Source organism: Mytilus trossulus, chromosome 1, assembly GCF_036588685.1.
Source record: "Mytilus trossulus isolate FHL-02 chromosome 1, PNRI_Mtr1.1.1.hap1, whole genome shotgun sequence".
In the NCBI taxonomy this organism is placed as follows: domain Eukaryota; kingdom Metazoa; phylum Mollusca; class Bivalvia; order Mytilida; family Mytilidae; genus Mytilus; species Mytilus trossulus.
This window is the reverse complement of record NC_086373.1, coordinates 35750802-35766143: the sequence shown is the minus strand read 5'-3', so window position 1 is coordinate 35766143 and position 15342 is coordinate 35750802. Positions and strand designations below refer to the sequence as shown.

Below are 15342 nucleotides of genomic sequence, written 5' to 3'. Positions count from 1 at the left end.
TTGAGAATGGAAATGGGGAATGTATCAAAGAGACAACAACCCGACCATAGAAAAAACAACAGCAGAAGGTCACCAACAGGTCTTCAATGTAACGAGAAATTCCCGCACCCGGAGGCGTCCTTCAGATGGCCCCTAAACAAATATATACTAGTTCAGTGATAATGAACCCCGTACTTATTTCCAAATGGTACACAAGAAACTAAAATTAAAATAGTACAAGACTAACAAAGACCAAAGGTTCCTGACTTGGGACAGGAGCAAATATGCGGCGGGGTTAAACATGTTTATGAAATCTCAACCCTACCCTATACCTCTAATCAATGTAGAAAAGTAAACGCATAACAATACGTACATTTAAAATTCAATACAAAAGAAGTCCGAGTCTGATGTCAGAAGATGAAACCAAAGAAAATAAACAAAATGACAATTATACATAAATAACAACAGACTACTAGCAGTTAACTGACATGCCAGCTCCAGACTTCAATTAAACTGATTGAAAGATTATGATTTCATCATATGAATATCAGGCACAATCCTTCCCGTCAGGGGTTTAGTATCATACCATCATAACTATAGTTTACCCTAACAGTTCATCTCTTGAGGTATGTTGCATATTACTCATTTATATTGCCCTCTGTTTTCGGAATATGCTTGAAGAATACATCAAATAAGAAAGAAAAAAAGTTGTGGTTTCAACATTATTTTGATTGCATTTGTTTGCTATTTTTTCCAGACTTGTGCTATTAAATTTGAATTATATGTTAAATAAGAATGTACATAAATTGTATATGAATTATATATAACTTAAACATTATTCCTCTGTTTCTTTGTAGGAAGATTTATTTGTTGTTGAGGCTGTATCATTAGGGAAGTTAAAGAAAGTTGTTATTGGTCACAATGATGAAGGTCTAGGTAAATATTTAATATTAAAATTGAGAATGGAAATGGGGAATGTGTCAAAGAGACATGCAACAACCCTACCAATAGAAAAAAAAAACAACAGCAGAAGGTCACCAACAGGTCTTCAATGCAGTGAGAAATTCCCACACCTGGAGGTGTCCTTCAGCTGGCCCCTAAACAAATATATACTACTAATATTAGTGTTCTTTGTATTTTGTATTGTGTTTTGATAGATTAATTATCCTTGATAACCAGCTGGATAATAGTCATGAGCTACTTATATACTGACACATTTTCCTGCCATTGATCTTTTATTCTGACTTGCAATTTTAAGTCCTCCACAAAAGAAAGGTGTCTGTCTATCAGTCCTTCAGTATGAGTGTCCTTTGTTACCATGAAAATTCTCCCAGAAACTAAAAATCTGAGCTTCCTGGAACTTGGTACTAAGCTTTACCTTGTGATATGTTTTTACATCTATCACTTATAAACTTTCTATTAGCCAATACATAGATTCTTGCACATATTTTGCCATGTAATAACTTTTTATGCCCCACCTACGATAGTAGAGGGGCATTATGTCCTTCCGTCTGTCCCTTCAGGTTATAGTTCTTGATCAAGATAGTTTTTGATGAAGTTGAAATCCAATCATCTTGAAACTTGGTATATATGTTCCCTATGATATAATCTTTCTAAAGTTAGTGCCAAATTAGAGTTTTTACCCCAATTTCATGGTCCACTTTACATAGAAAATGATAGTGGGAGTGGGGCATCCTTGTATTATGGACACATTCTTGTTGTAGGATTTTTTTTCAGGAGCAAAGAATCAGCTTACGAAAATTTCATATTGATCACTTATCAAATTCCTGTTTACAAAATATTTATGACAGCTAAGGGTATAAAATGAGCAATTACTCACAGAACATCATGTTGGCTCAGAAATTTTATTCTTGGTGATGTTTCAAAGTACACTCTATATTTCTCTGAATATTTTTAATTATAGGAAACTCTGAATGGATTGATGTTTAAAATTTGAAATAATAAATCTGATTTTTTAGCTCACCTGTCCCGAAGGGACAAGTGAGCTTATGCCATCACTTGGCGTCCGCTGTCGTCTGTCGTCCGTCGTCTGTCGTCGTCTGTCGTTCGTCGTCTGTCGTCGTAAACTATTTCAAGAATCTTCTCCTCTGAAACTACTGGGCCAAATACTTTCAAACTTTAACTGAATGTTCCTTAGGGTATCTTATTTATAAATATTCCATACTTACAACGAAATAACAACTGAATCAAGATGACCAAGATGTCCGATACCACCTATACATCTATAAATGATAGCAGATATAAATGATTGCAGAAGAAACGTACCACGGGCGCCGATCTTAAATGAACTAGGAATTCCCAACTATGCCATTATACAGACCAACTACTGCAGACGATCCAAAAATTATATAGTCACCAAATAATTAACAAAGGAACAGTTTTTGACAATTTTATTATCCACAGCGGCGATCATAATCTTCCTATTGTTGCCGACGCGCCGGGAAGTAGTAACCTCCAACTATGGCCAGGTTGGAAGAGAAGCCTTGCGAAGTGGTAGGAACCATGGGAAGTTCGTCCGATTAGATGCCAAGCCTTAAGAACAATTTCATGTATCATATAATAGTAAAACGAACTCAAGTTACATTGTATACAAACTTTAATTTTCTATATTTATCTTATCTATTTATAACTCTGTATTGCTACTTTCACTTTTCATTGTTTCTCTCACCATGACGACTTCAAATTCAATGCACCACATTGAGTACTTCAGGGGCTCAATTTCTGTATAAAAATTGTCCTGATGAAGCCTGCCTTGCAGGCGAAACATGTAGACATAGATAATAAAATTGCAGATCTTTTGAAGTGTTGTTGTCAATTTTAATTATTATTTATAAATTGTATCCGAAGTTTTGATCTATCAACAAACATGGTCGCCATTGCTAAAAATAGAACATAGGGGTCAAAGGCAGTTTTTGGCTTATAACTCAAAAACCAAAGAATTTAGAGCAAATCTGACATGGGGTAATATTGTTTATCAGGTCAAGATCTATCTGCCCTGAAATTTTCAGATGAATCAGACAACCCGTTGTTGGGTTGCTGCCCCTGAATTGGTAATTTTAAGGAAATTTTGCTGTTTTTGGTTATTATCTTGAATATTATTATAGATAGAGATAAACTGTAAACAGGAATAATGTTCAGCAAAGTAAGATTTACAAATAAGTCAACATAATGGAAATGGTCAGTTGACCCCTTTAGGAGTTATTGCCCTTTATAGTCAATTTTTAACCATTTTTCGTAAATCTTAGTAATCTTTTACAAAAATCTTCTCCTCTGCAACTACTGGGCAAAATACTTCCAAACTTCAACTGAATGTTCCTTAGGGTATCTAGTTTGTAAATTGTATCCGAAGTTATGATCTATCAACAAACATGGTCGCCATTGCTAAAAATAGAACATAGGGGTCAAATGCAGTTTTTGGCTTATAACTCAAAAACCAAAGCATTTAGAGCAAATCTGACTTGGGTCATATTGTTTATCAGGTCAAGATCTATCTGCCCTGAAATTTTTTTTTTTGCTGCCCCTGAATTGATAATTTTAAGGAAATTTTGCTGTTTTTGTTTATTATCTTGAATATAATTATAGATAGAAATAAACTGTAAACAGCAATAATGTTCAGCAAAGTAAGATCTTCAATTAAGTCAATTTGATCAAAATTGTCAATTGACCCCTTAAGGAGTTATTGCCCTTTAAAGACTTTTTTCACAATTTGTTCATCATGTTGACTTACTTTAAAAAATCTTCTCCTTTGAAACTGCTGTATCAATTTCAGCCAAACTTAGGCTAAATGAGTTTCAGAGTATCTAGTATAAATTTTATATTTTATTTCTTTGTATGTCAAGAAACATAGCTACTATGGCTAAAATAGAACATAAGGAGAAAATGATTATTTTTTTTGGCTTTTGAAGAAAATAGGACGATCCAAAAAACATTTAAATAAATTGATAAGCCAAAATAATCATTAATGAGAGATTTAACCAAAAGAATTAAGGTGAGCGATTCAGGCTCTTGAGAGCCTCTTGTTTTCTTTACTTATTATATATGATAATTATTTGTTTGTTAGGATCTGGTTGGTTCCTCCAGATGGTTGTGATTACTGAATCAGAGACGGCTACAGAAGAAATTATATTCCCATGTGATCAGTAAGTTTATAGACATAAAATAAAAAAGAATGAAGTTAAAAAATATTGTTCCCCTAGGGCATTTAGATGGATATTTAGTAACAATTGTATTCAGAGTTAGAGAAACTCATTTAATTACTGGCATTTTAAATGGTTTGTTTAACCCCTGTCCATTTTTTTTATGAAAGGTTGTTAAAAGAGGTCTTTTGCATAATTAATCCTTTTCAATTGCTTTAGCATTATAATTTTTTTTTTAAATCTGACAGAAAAATTGGTCATTATTATGCTTTAAATGGCATTCATATTTCTGTGAACCTTTATGTATGTTAATTGCCACAAACAAATTAATCAATTCATTTTATTAAACATTTATCAAATTTATAAAATTCAATGTGTGTGTGTTTCAGTAAAATATTAAAAATATACTAGAACTTGAATTTTATTATTATTTATAGGTGGTTGTCCAAAGAAGGAGATGGTAAAATAGAAAGAACTTTGATTGCTAAGAGACCAGGAAGTGAAACATATCGATTAAGGGACAGAACTCCTTCATCAAAAGTCAGACCTCAAATTCCTACTCCAGGTAAAATCTATTCACTAACTTATTTCGTTTTACATCATTTGATAAGTAAATATGAATATGTGTGTTTGGACATTTAGTTTAACATTGTCTGATCTGTATCTTTTTATGTTAACTTGACATTTGGGTGCAATCAACAGTTTTTTTCTATGACGTCATTTTTTGAGGGACCATGTATAAGTGACCCTTAGTGGTGAACTGATAAATAAAGATACTTTTATTAAACTAGATATCGCTGGTAATCAGAATATTCTCTAGTTTATAATGGAATAAAAAGTGTACTTTTAGTAGTCATTAGAAAAAAATTGAGAAGGAGTCAGCCAATTCTTGTTACTGCTCCTATTGTTCAATTTCAAATTGAATTATGAGTGGGGGTATGCTTAGCAAGACAAAATATGCATTATTTTGAGTGTCCTGTCATTTTTCGTATCATCCTGATCTCATTTTCATGGATTATTGTTTAAAGTTTTTCATTATTATGTCATTTTCCATATACTATATAGATTAAAGTTCAACTACGTTTAGTGTATGTCATGATTTTATGTTGTACATGTCTGTCTAGCAGCATTTATCTGACCATGACCTAATTTACATCATTGATCATTTAAAATTTGTTTAATAATTGTAGTAAAACTTATACCGTGAAGACTTTCAGCATAAATTTTATCATGATCAGTAAATCAAGCAAGGAAGAAATTTCAGCGTTTGCACTCATATTTTACATTTGTACTTTGCCTTTGCAAGCACTAAATTCCATCTCATTTTTCAGTGGTTGAAGAGAAACTTGAATCCGAACGAAAATCAAAATCACCAGAGCCAGAATCAAAACCCAAGACACCAACCCCTCTACCTCAAACAAAATCACCCACTCCTGAAACTCAAATAAAGTCACCTTCACCAAATCCACTAGTCAACACTTTACCAGAACAAGAAGCAAACACAGAAAGTAACACAAAAACACCAACACCTGAACCAAAGGAAAAATCACCTGAACCAAAAGTCAAATCACCATCACCTGAACCTAAAATGAAATCACCATCTCCTGAACCAAAAGGCAAGTCACCATCTCCTGAACCAAAAGTACAGACGCCATCTCCTGAACCAAAAATTAAGTCACCGTCCCCTGAACCAAAAGCCAAGTCACCATCACCTGAACCAAAAGTCAAGTCCCCATCACCTGAACCAGGAGATGTAGAGATCAAAGCAGAAGATGATGCAGGGAGAATAGAATCCCCAAGGTATGAAGAACAACAGCCTGATGAACCTGTTAGAAGTCCATCACCAGAGACCACGGAGCCTTTGGTATCTCCTAAACCAGAAACTCCTAAAAAGGATCCTGTTGGTAAGTTTCATCACTTATCCTATTTGTGTGAAGGTTTAAAAAATACACAGAATTTAAAGTTTTTATGGAATGTATGCTGTTGTCAAGAAAAAAATTGTATAAATAGTGACTTTTAGTGTAATACATGTTTGTTCTGTATAATATATGTATTGAATTTTGACATATTGGAAATCAACAAATTTTTGCAAGCAATTTATTCATGTCTTTCACAAGGAGAAAAATAATGCAAATATAAATTGTCCACAAACATGTTTAGCTTGGATCTCTATAATTAGCTACAAGTAAATTCAACAACTGAAGTAAATTGCTGCAAAGTGTACTAGAAAGGGCTAAACCAAAATAAAATGTCCATGAAAAAAGCAGTTAGGTACAAATAAAAAAATCTAATAACGATGTGGTATGATTGCCAATGAGACAACTCTTCACAAGAGACCAAATGACATATAGATCAACAACTATAGTTCTCCACACAGCCTTCAATAACAAGCAAAGTTAGATTAATTTTACTGATTAACCTTCATATCTTTAAGGTTACTTTTATATAGTATCACCTCAGATTTATATATACTGATTTAATAAGTAACTAATTCAGTAAAGTATTTGAACACTGGAAAAATAATAAATATACATGTATTTTTATTTTAGTTTCTTGTGTACAATTTGGAGTTTAGTATGGTATTCATTATCACTGAACTAGTATATATTTGTTTAGGGGCCAGCTGAAGGACGCCTCCAGGGAATTTCTCGCTATATTGAAGACCTGATGGTGACCTTCAGCTGTTGTTTTTTCTATGGTAGGGTTGTTGTCTCTTTGACACATTCCTCATTTCCATTCGCAATTTTATGTATATTTGTAGATGGAGACTTCAAAGTTACAGTGGTCACTAGTGGTCAGTCTAAAGGGTTTGACGATCAAGTCTACCTGACAGTATTTGGTGATGCTGGTAACTCAGGACAGTTACCATTAGGAGAACCTGGCACTGGACTGTTCCAGGCAGGAACCACAGATGTGTTTCCGGTAATGAGAATATTCTTTTCTTATCTGTAACAAGTGTTTTACAAGAGGGGATTTTTTACTTTTTTGTTAATGATGATAATAGATGTGCAAAATATTCTTTATTCTAAACAATTTCATTTGAGGACACCTATATATTAGTATGATAGTTTATTATGCAAATTTTGTTAACTAGTCATTACCTGGCCATGACCTCATTTTCACCTTTCAGCTGTCCGAATTGATAAATCGTCAAGATAAGATTATTTGCTTAATCATCAATATTGACTATAGTATATTTTTTGTGAGCTTGGCTTGTATAACCTCTAGTTCAATCCTATTTTATTAGCACTAAGGTTTTATTCTAAATAAAACACATTTTGTATTTTTTAGATTACACTGGAACTGGAAGAACTTGGAGGAACGCGTAAAATCAGACTGGAACACAGTGATGTAAAACCAGGAGCTGCCTGGGCTGTTGACAAGGTATGTGTGTTCAAATATAGGCCTTCAAATTTTCTATGATTACAGTCAAACAGTTGTTGTCTTGCCTTTTATAGAAGTTTTTAGAAACTCAAATTGATTTTTAATGGCTTTATTTTTCTATTAGATTATTCTGGAAGACTTATTTAGAGGTAATTCAATGGAGTTCCCAGTGAACAAGAATTTGACCTTAGCTGACCCAGGAAGTGATATATCAGTGGAAATACCAGCACATCATAAGAACCATGTCTGGCCAGGTATGTCTATGCTATATTAGGACTGTGGATTCATTTATTTTTTCGTGGATAACAATTTTCTTGGATTGAGGAAATCTTGCATATTTGCGGATATTTAAATTCATGGTCTGCATACATTTCTTAAGAAAATTTGTAATTTGTTGAACATTTAAATTTGTGGTTCGTGACCGTTCCCCTAAACCAACAAAATCCACAAAAATTGGTATCCACCAAATATTAATGAATCCACAGAATTACATTGAAATAAAATTGTTTGAAAAAGTGGCTACACACGGATGATGGATTGCATCTACTTTTATGGATCTCTGCAGATTGAGTACAGATCGCAGCATTTATAAGTTACATGGATCATGTTTGACTCAAACTTTAAATTAATCTTCAGTTACTTACTGCAAAATTACAAACACATACTGGTAAACTGTTAACAGCAAATGAATTTTAAATCTTTCGTTGTATTTTTTAGTTTTTCCTGTCATTGAATGCTTCAGTTTGTTTGTTTTTATTGCTTGTATCATTTCAGTACAGTTAGTTAGAACACATTTTTTGCAATTCTTTAGCATTTATATAATGTTAGGAAATAAGTGAGTTTTAATTTTTCTTGAAGAGAGTTCAGGAGTTGATGGTAAGAGTTGTTAGTGTCAGATTTTATTATGGCAATATTCACCTTAGCTTTTGAATGCTCTTAATATATACAAATAACTTCCATATTTATATCACATATACAAGTTTAGTCTATATCACCTGTACAAAGTTACCTGTGTTTTGTTATTTACATCACATATAAAAAGTTAGCTGTGCTAGTGATTTTTTTACATTACAAATTATTACATATCAAAGTAAGCTGTGTTAATACCATTTATATCAATCATATAAAGTGTTATTTATATCACAAATACATATAGTTAGCTGTGTAAGTGTTTATTTGAAAATAAATTGGCATTTGAATTAGTTCAGATAATACTGTACATTAAATAACCCTTTCAACAACTGTTACAGGGTTTTATTTTAAGGTCTATTGTATAAAGGTTGAATGACTGTCCCTTTCCAATATATCTTATTTTTTATTGGTAATTTAAATATCCCGTCCTTCCTCCTTGTCCAAAAAAATGTAAAACTTACTTTTAAACAGGACTTTTGTAACAAAAATGTTGGTTGTTGATTTGGGGATGTACGGCTGGCGGACGGGTGGCAGGGCGGGGGATAGCCAAATGTTGTCCATGCATTTACTTATGAACTGTTCAACCAAAGCTTTTAAAATTTTTATATGTTGTTACTGACAACAAAATGAAGGTCAAGTTCAATAATGACGATTTTGACTTTTACGGTTCAGGAGTTATGGTTCTTGAAAGATTGAAAAATGGTGTTTCCAGTCCTGTCCATGCATTTACTCATGAACTGTTCAACCACAGCTTATAAAATTTTAATATGTTGTTACTGATGACAAAATTGAGGTCAAGTTCAATAATGGTGATTTTCACTTTTTCTGTTCAGGAGTTATGGTTCCTGAAAGATGGAAAAATTGTGTTTCAAGTCATGTTGTTGCATTTACTCATGATCCATTCAACCAGAGCTTTTCAAATTTTTATATTTTGTAACTGATGACAAAATGGAGGTCAAATTTGATATTGACAATTTTCACTTTCATTGTTCATCAGCTATGGTCCTTATGATATTGAAAAATGCCAGGACACAAATAAATGTTAATAAATCTGGTTTGCTGTCGCTCTGACAGCTACTTGTTTAATATTAGTTGAATTTTTATATGTCGTGAATATATGTATGAATTATTTGCAACTGAACAGTAGACACAGAACACATTATGTTATCAATTAATTTGACCATGACAGTCTTTTATACAAGACCAAGTTGTTCAGTACAAATGTTAATTAAGTTGTGTGTTTAGTTCATAACATAATATATTATGGGTATTTTACAGTCTGTTCTGTTGATCAACCTTTTTGTTAACGTCAGTATTTCAAAAAATTTAAAACTGGACATCAGTGTGTAGTATACACATGATTTTTGTTTGAAGTAATATCACATTTCACTTATTAATAACGATTAAAATTTGTGGTGCTGGATGTTAGTATCTTCTAAGAATTAAATCAGGGATATATTAGATCAACTATGTAACTAAAAATTGTCTTCTCATCTGTGTTGAAAGTGTATTAAAAAGAAATAACAATTTTGATAATTATACTGCTCCAAAAAAGTCCAGAAACTTGCACAAGTAGAGATTTCTTTATTGAATATATAAATTTTCTTCATCTGCATTAAACTTTTAAAAGTTATTAGGGGGTCTCATTGGGAAGGTCTGATTCTTGATTTTTCTTATTGTTTTGTCTGATTCCTGTATCCTGCTTATCATTGTAATGATATTGTTTGTAATTTCGAGTGTCCCTCCTGATTTGATTTTGTTTTCTCGTTTTCATGCTTACAAAAAATTCGCCAATCCTGAATCATGATGTGACCCCAATGAGTCATACCACTTATTTCCCTTTATGCTACAAAGAAGTGGTGGTTGATTATTTGTTATTTGATACCCTCTATATTGGGAATGGTTTATGTAAGCTTTTTCATAATCTCCTCGAGAGGTTTTTTTATTTGGTCTCAGTTTTTTAATTTTTTCATGTAAATAAGTTTTTGCATGCAAAGTTTTTATTAGTTCTGTAGCATGTGCTAGATAATATATATGTGTTGAATTAAGTATTGTTTACATTTCTGTTTCTTGTTTGCATGCATGTTTTGTTATTATGCTGTGCTACCTAAAATAGATCATATTTCGAAGTCCAAAATTGATGTGTAATGCTTGCCTGAAGTAACTTATTTGTAATAAACCCACATACTTTTACTTTTATTTTATAATTTATTTATAAAAATAAGATGTGGTATTATTCCCAATGAGCCAACTATCCACCCCAGTCCATGACATGGATAAAAGCAATAACAAGGCACCTTTACCATCACCATAAGCTAACTTTTATGACTCATGGTGTCACATATTCACATTGTAGATTTTTTTAATTTGCTAGAAAAGCGCCTTTTTTTTTAGATAGAAGGCCAAGAAAAAAAAGAGATGTTGTCTCAAATATTCCAAAATTCAGCAAAAATATAATAAGAAAAAGATGTTATGGTTCATAATAATTTGATCTTTTGGTGTATTGTAGTAAACCAGTATGTGATAGAAGTAGAGACAGGGGATGAAGAAGGAGCAGAAACCAGTGAAGTTATACATGTTAACCTGTTTGGTACACTAGGTGATAGCGGTAAACGGTATCTGATTCATAATAAAGAGAAAAGATCCAAATTCCAGAGAGGTCAGGTAAGAAATTTACAGTATGGTCTTATGATTGATTGGTGAGTGGTTGTTAATAAATAAACTCATCATAGATACCAGGATTAAATTTTGTATTTACGCCAGACACACGCTTCGTCTACAAAAGACTCATCAGTGGCGCTCGAATCCAAAAAAGTTAAAAAGTCAAAATAAAGTACGAAGTTGAAGGGCATTGAGGACCAAAATTCCTAAAAGTTTTGCCAAATACAGCGAAGGTAATCTATTCCTGAGATAGAAAAGCCTTAGTATTTCAAAAATGTGAAGCAGCAATTATAATATGCATAAGTGAGTGAGATCATTTTAGTGATATAAAAATCTCTGGCTTTATAATTAATAAGTCTAGCCCCATTTTTAACATACTTACCTACACAGTACCATACGTGGAATAATTATGTGGGCATGTAAAGTTCTAAAATCTCTTTGATCTATTATTGAATTGATTTTTAATTTATTGAGTATTATGATTTTTTGGTCCCATTTATGGTCATTAAGTTTTCTGGTCTATTCATTAGTTTGTCCATTTCGTCCGTCCATCAGGTCGGTCCCGCTTCAGGTTAAAGTTTTTGGTCAAGGTAGTTTTTGATGGAAGTTGAAGTCCAATCAACTTGAAACTTAGTATACATGTTCCTTTGTATGATATAATCTTTCTAAATTTAATGCTAAATTAGAAAACATAGAAAATGATAGTGCGGATGAGGCATCCGTGTACTGGGGACACATTCTTGTTTTATTTTAAAAATATTTACAACTACATTCAAACAACAAAAGCGTAAACTGTATCTAATTCCAAATTGATTTCTGTTTGTTGAATTTCAGACTGACACCTTCATCATTGAAGCTGTAGACTTGGGTAGATTGGAAGCCTTAATTGTTGGACACCATGGACATAGCCCAAGTTCAGCATGGTTCCTGGAGAAGGTTTCTGTGAAAGAATCTGTTACAGATACAACTAAATACATATTTCCTTGTGGAAGGTTTGTTTTAATTGTTATGTTAACTTATTCTTATAATATATCACTATAATATATTTGTGGTTGTATAAGAAAAACACTTATCAAAGAATTTTCAAAAGGCTTCAACTTTTGAACGCCAGACATATGTTTAAGTCCCTATAACTTAAAATCAGAAAGACCAAAATGCTTGTTCTAAGCAGTCATGTTTAAAAAAAAAAAGAATCATTTGTATAGTGGGGCTGGCAATCCTGGTATTAAGTGGCTACATTTTCTTGCTTATAACTAAACCAGTGTATTATATACATTTTAATGCCCCATTTATGAGCACTATGTTTTCTGGTCTGTGCGTTCCTTCATTTGTCTGTCTGTCCTGCTTTAGGTTAAAGTTTTTTGGTCAAGGTAGTTTTTGATGAAGTTGAAGTCCAAACAAATTGAAACTTGGTAAACATGTTGCCTATGATATGATATTTCTAATTTAATGTCAAATTAAGAGATTTTATCCCGTTTTCACGGTACACTGAACAGAGAAAATGATAGTGCCGATAGCGTATTCGTGTACTTGGTACACATTCTTGTTTTTAGTCTCTTTTAATGTCTCATTTGTTTGTCAAATTATGAGCTTTGAGGAGCAACCAGAAGTTCAGCTAGATTTTCTTTGATCATTTATTATTTGAATTAATATTTCATCCATGAAAATTAAAAATATTTAAGAATATACTTTGTCCTTTCAGCTGGCTAAGAGATGATAATGATCTTGGTGTAGCAGAACTAGAGTTGTATATGGATCGTGTAGAGAAAGAAGATCAAAATAATAATGCTGATGAAACAGATGGTGCTAACACTGAAGAACTCAATACTCAAAATGATCAATCAAATAAACACACTGAAGATAGAGATGATAACAAGTCACCTGACAATACTGAAGACAAGACCAGTGATGAAATTGACAAAGTGGAATCTTGAAATATTTTAGACTAAATAATTCAAATGTTTGAAAAATTACAAATATTCACTCAACATTATGTGCAGGACCAAATATAGGAAAAATATTTACTAAGATGTCAACCTATTGTAACTAAAAGGTTGTTCTGTTAGTTATATATGTATCTACAGCAAATGTATTGTCCTTGCCAATAGTCCTAGAATAGCACAGATACGTAAAGCAAGTATATTGTGAATTGAAACTGTAGTGCTTTTATGATATGGTATTTATTATATGAAAACGACCTCAAAATATTGCTTGTTATAAGATTTTCTTATACTTTATAGATATGTAAATAGATAAACGAGTTTAAACAACCTTGTAAGTTTGTATGTTCTTTAAGGCCGTGTTCACATTGACCTAAATTCGGTGTTGTGTTAGTGTAACTCACACGTAAACTAAACACAATTGCGTTCCCATTGATAAAACTCAATGTTTACATGTAGTTTAAATCATGTTTTATCTACACACAGTCGATAGTCAATGTAGGCCTTGCGTAGGTTAAGTGTACACAAAACTGACATTTAGGACATTAGTTTTACCGTGTATATATTTAAGGAGGAAACTATTTTTGAGTAAAATTGATATTTTTGATAATTATTAGTATAGTTCTTTACAGAAATTGTTGTCTAAATTTTACAGATTTTTTTTTGGTTAAAAAAAAATAACGTACTTTATTAACCCCTGATCAAGACTCACAGCAACATCATTGCCGAACCCATAAGGCAGCAAGCAATTGATTTTCGGGGGGGGGAGGGCTATTATAGTTGAGTATAAAACATAAAGGCAAGGGGGTAGGGGTGGTGAACTATGGATTTTGTTTTGGAAACAAAAAATGTTTCCAGTTTTTGGCCCTGAAAAAAAGTTGGTTTGTTTCACCCTCAGCTGCCACTATATATAATGCTAAAATTGGATTCGACTTGTCACCAAAATTTGTTCTGAAAAAAATCACTAGCTCACGCCCCCTCCCCCTCCACAAAAAATGAAGTAAATAGTTGCTGCCTAATTCATTTGAAAAGGTCTTCCCGAATCGACTTGACGTACACAGAAATATTCGTCACTGGTCTTTACTCAAAAAACGATTCACGCATAATTGCATGACTAAAAAAGTGTGAGGTAAATGATATGTTTGTCTAGTATCTCAGATCCGTTTAATAACACTTAAAATAAATTGAAAAAAGTGTTACTCTATTTCTTTACCAAATACTCCTTGAAGAAGAAATACCATTTGAAACGAACAGAAAAGATAAAAATGTAGTGATCCCTAATATCTCAATCCTTTATTCCGGCTGTAAGCACCCTGCTGCAGCTAACGTTTTCTAATGCGTAATCGAAACATCTCTAGTATATTCAAACTACTGCAAATTATAAAAATGGCTTTCATAAAGTAGCAACCACTTAACTTAAAAAAAGGGGGAGGGTTATTTTTTTTATGTGAGTCAGATATGTTTTTCGCGCGTACGTTTTTATTCCTTTTTTTTTTCGATGCTGGTGATCAAATACTTTTTTTTTTCAATATTTAACACTATAATGTATTGGGAAACTCTTGATTCAGAATATATTTTTTTTTATCATCTGTATGACCATTTTTTTTTATCAAATTGGGGATCGGAATATTTCCATTCCCACCCCACCCCCCTTTTGAAGTCAAATGGTTGTTCCCTTACCGCTAGAAAAATTGTCCAAAAATTTGAATTCAGTTCTACGTAATGAACATTTAAATGACATATAGTTTACAAGTGGGAACAAATCTTATGTACAGGTAGCTAAACAATGTGTATAGATGTGAACAAATGTAATGTGAAACCAGTGTACACTACACTAAACTAATTGTAAACATGTTTACTCTACACGGCGATTGGTGTGAACACGGCCTAAGTTAGATACACATGATATTTTTTTTAAATAGTAAAACAATGCATTTTATCATAGAATTCCATGTATTATTACAAAATATGTATCATAAAAAGTGGTCCCTGTTTGATGATCTCTAAGGAGCAGATATAAGATATAAAGGTAAAGTGCTTTAAATCATATGCAAGATCTAGAGACATGAATTCAATAGACAACTTTCGAGTTCGATGCATTTCCGTCAAAAACTCTGGTTTAAGTGAATGTCAGTTGTGCGTTTAGGGGCGTCGTCAATTCCATTCCAATGTTAAGCGAGTGGTTGGAAAACTATAATTCTATATTGTACCAATTATTCAGCAAACTGAATTGATGATCCCTAAGACGCTTAATGAATGTTAATAGTGCAGGGATACAGGCGACCCCCTTTATCTGGTAAATGACGTCA

General features: G+C 32.6%; 1 protein-coding gene across 1 annotated transcript in view; it reads left to right on the top strand.

The window, feature by feature from the left end:
- Positions 1-13084, top strand: part of LOC134722928 (lipoxygenase homology domain-containing protein 1-like) — an 86720-nt gene extending 73636 nt beyond the window's left edge. Inside the window, exons 58-68 of the mRNA XM_063586565.1 lie at positions 837-915; positions 4061-4139; positions 4574-4701; positions 5468-6040; positions 6898-7058; positions 7428-7520; positions 7645-7774; positions 8379-8396; positions 10942-11096; positions 11928-12085; positions 12796-13084. Of these exons, the coding sequence (XP_063442635.1) occupies positions 837-915; positions 4061-4139; positions 4574-4701; positions 5468-6040; positions 6898-7058; positions 7428-7520; positions 7645-7774; positions 8379-8396; positions 10942-11096; positions 11928-12085; positions 12796-13027 (1806 nt within the window). The 3' untranslated portion in view covers positions 13028-13084. The remainder of the gene's footprint in view (positions 1-836; positions 916-4060; positions 4140-4573; positions 4702-5467; positions 6041-6897; positions 7059-7427; positions 7521-7644; positions 7775-8378; positions 8397-10941; positions 11097-11927; positions 12086-12795) is intronic.
- Positions 13085-15342: the final 2258 nt, after the last annotated feature.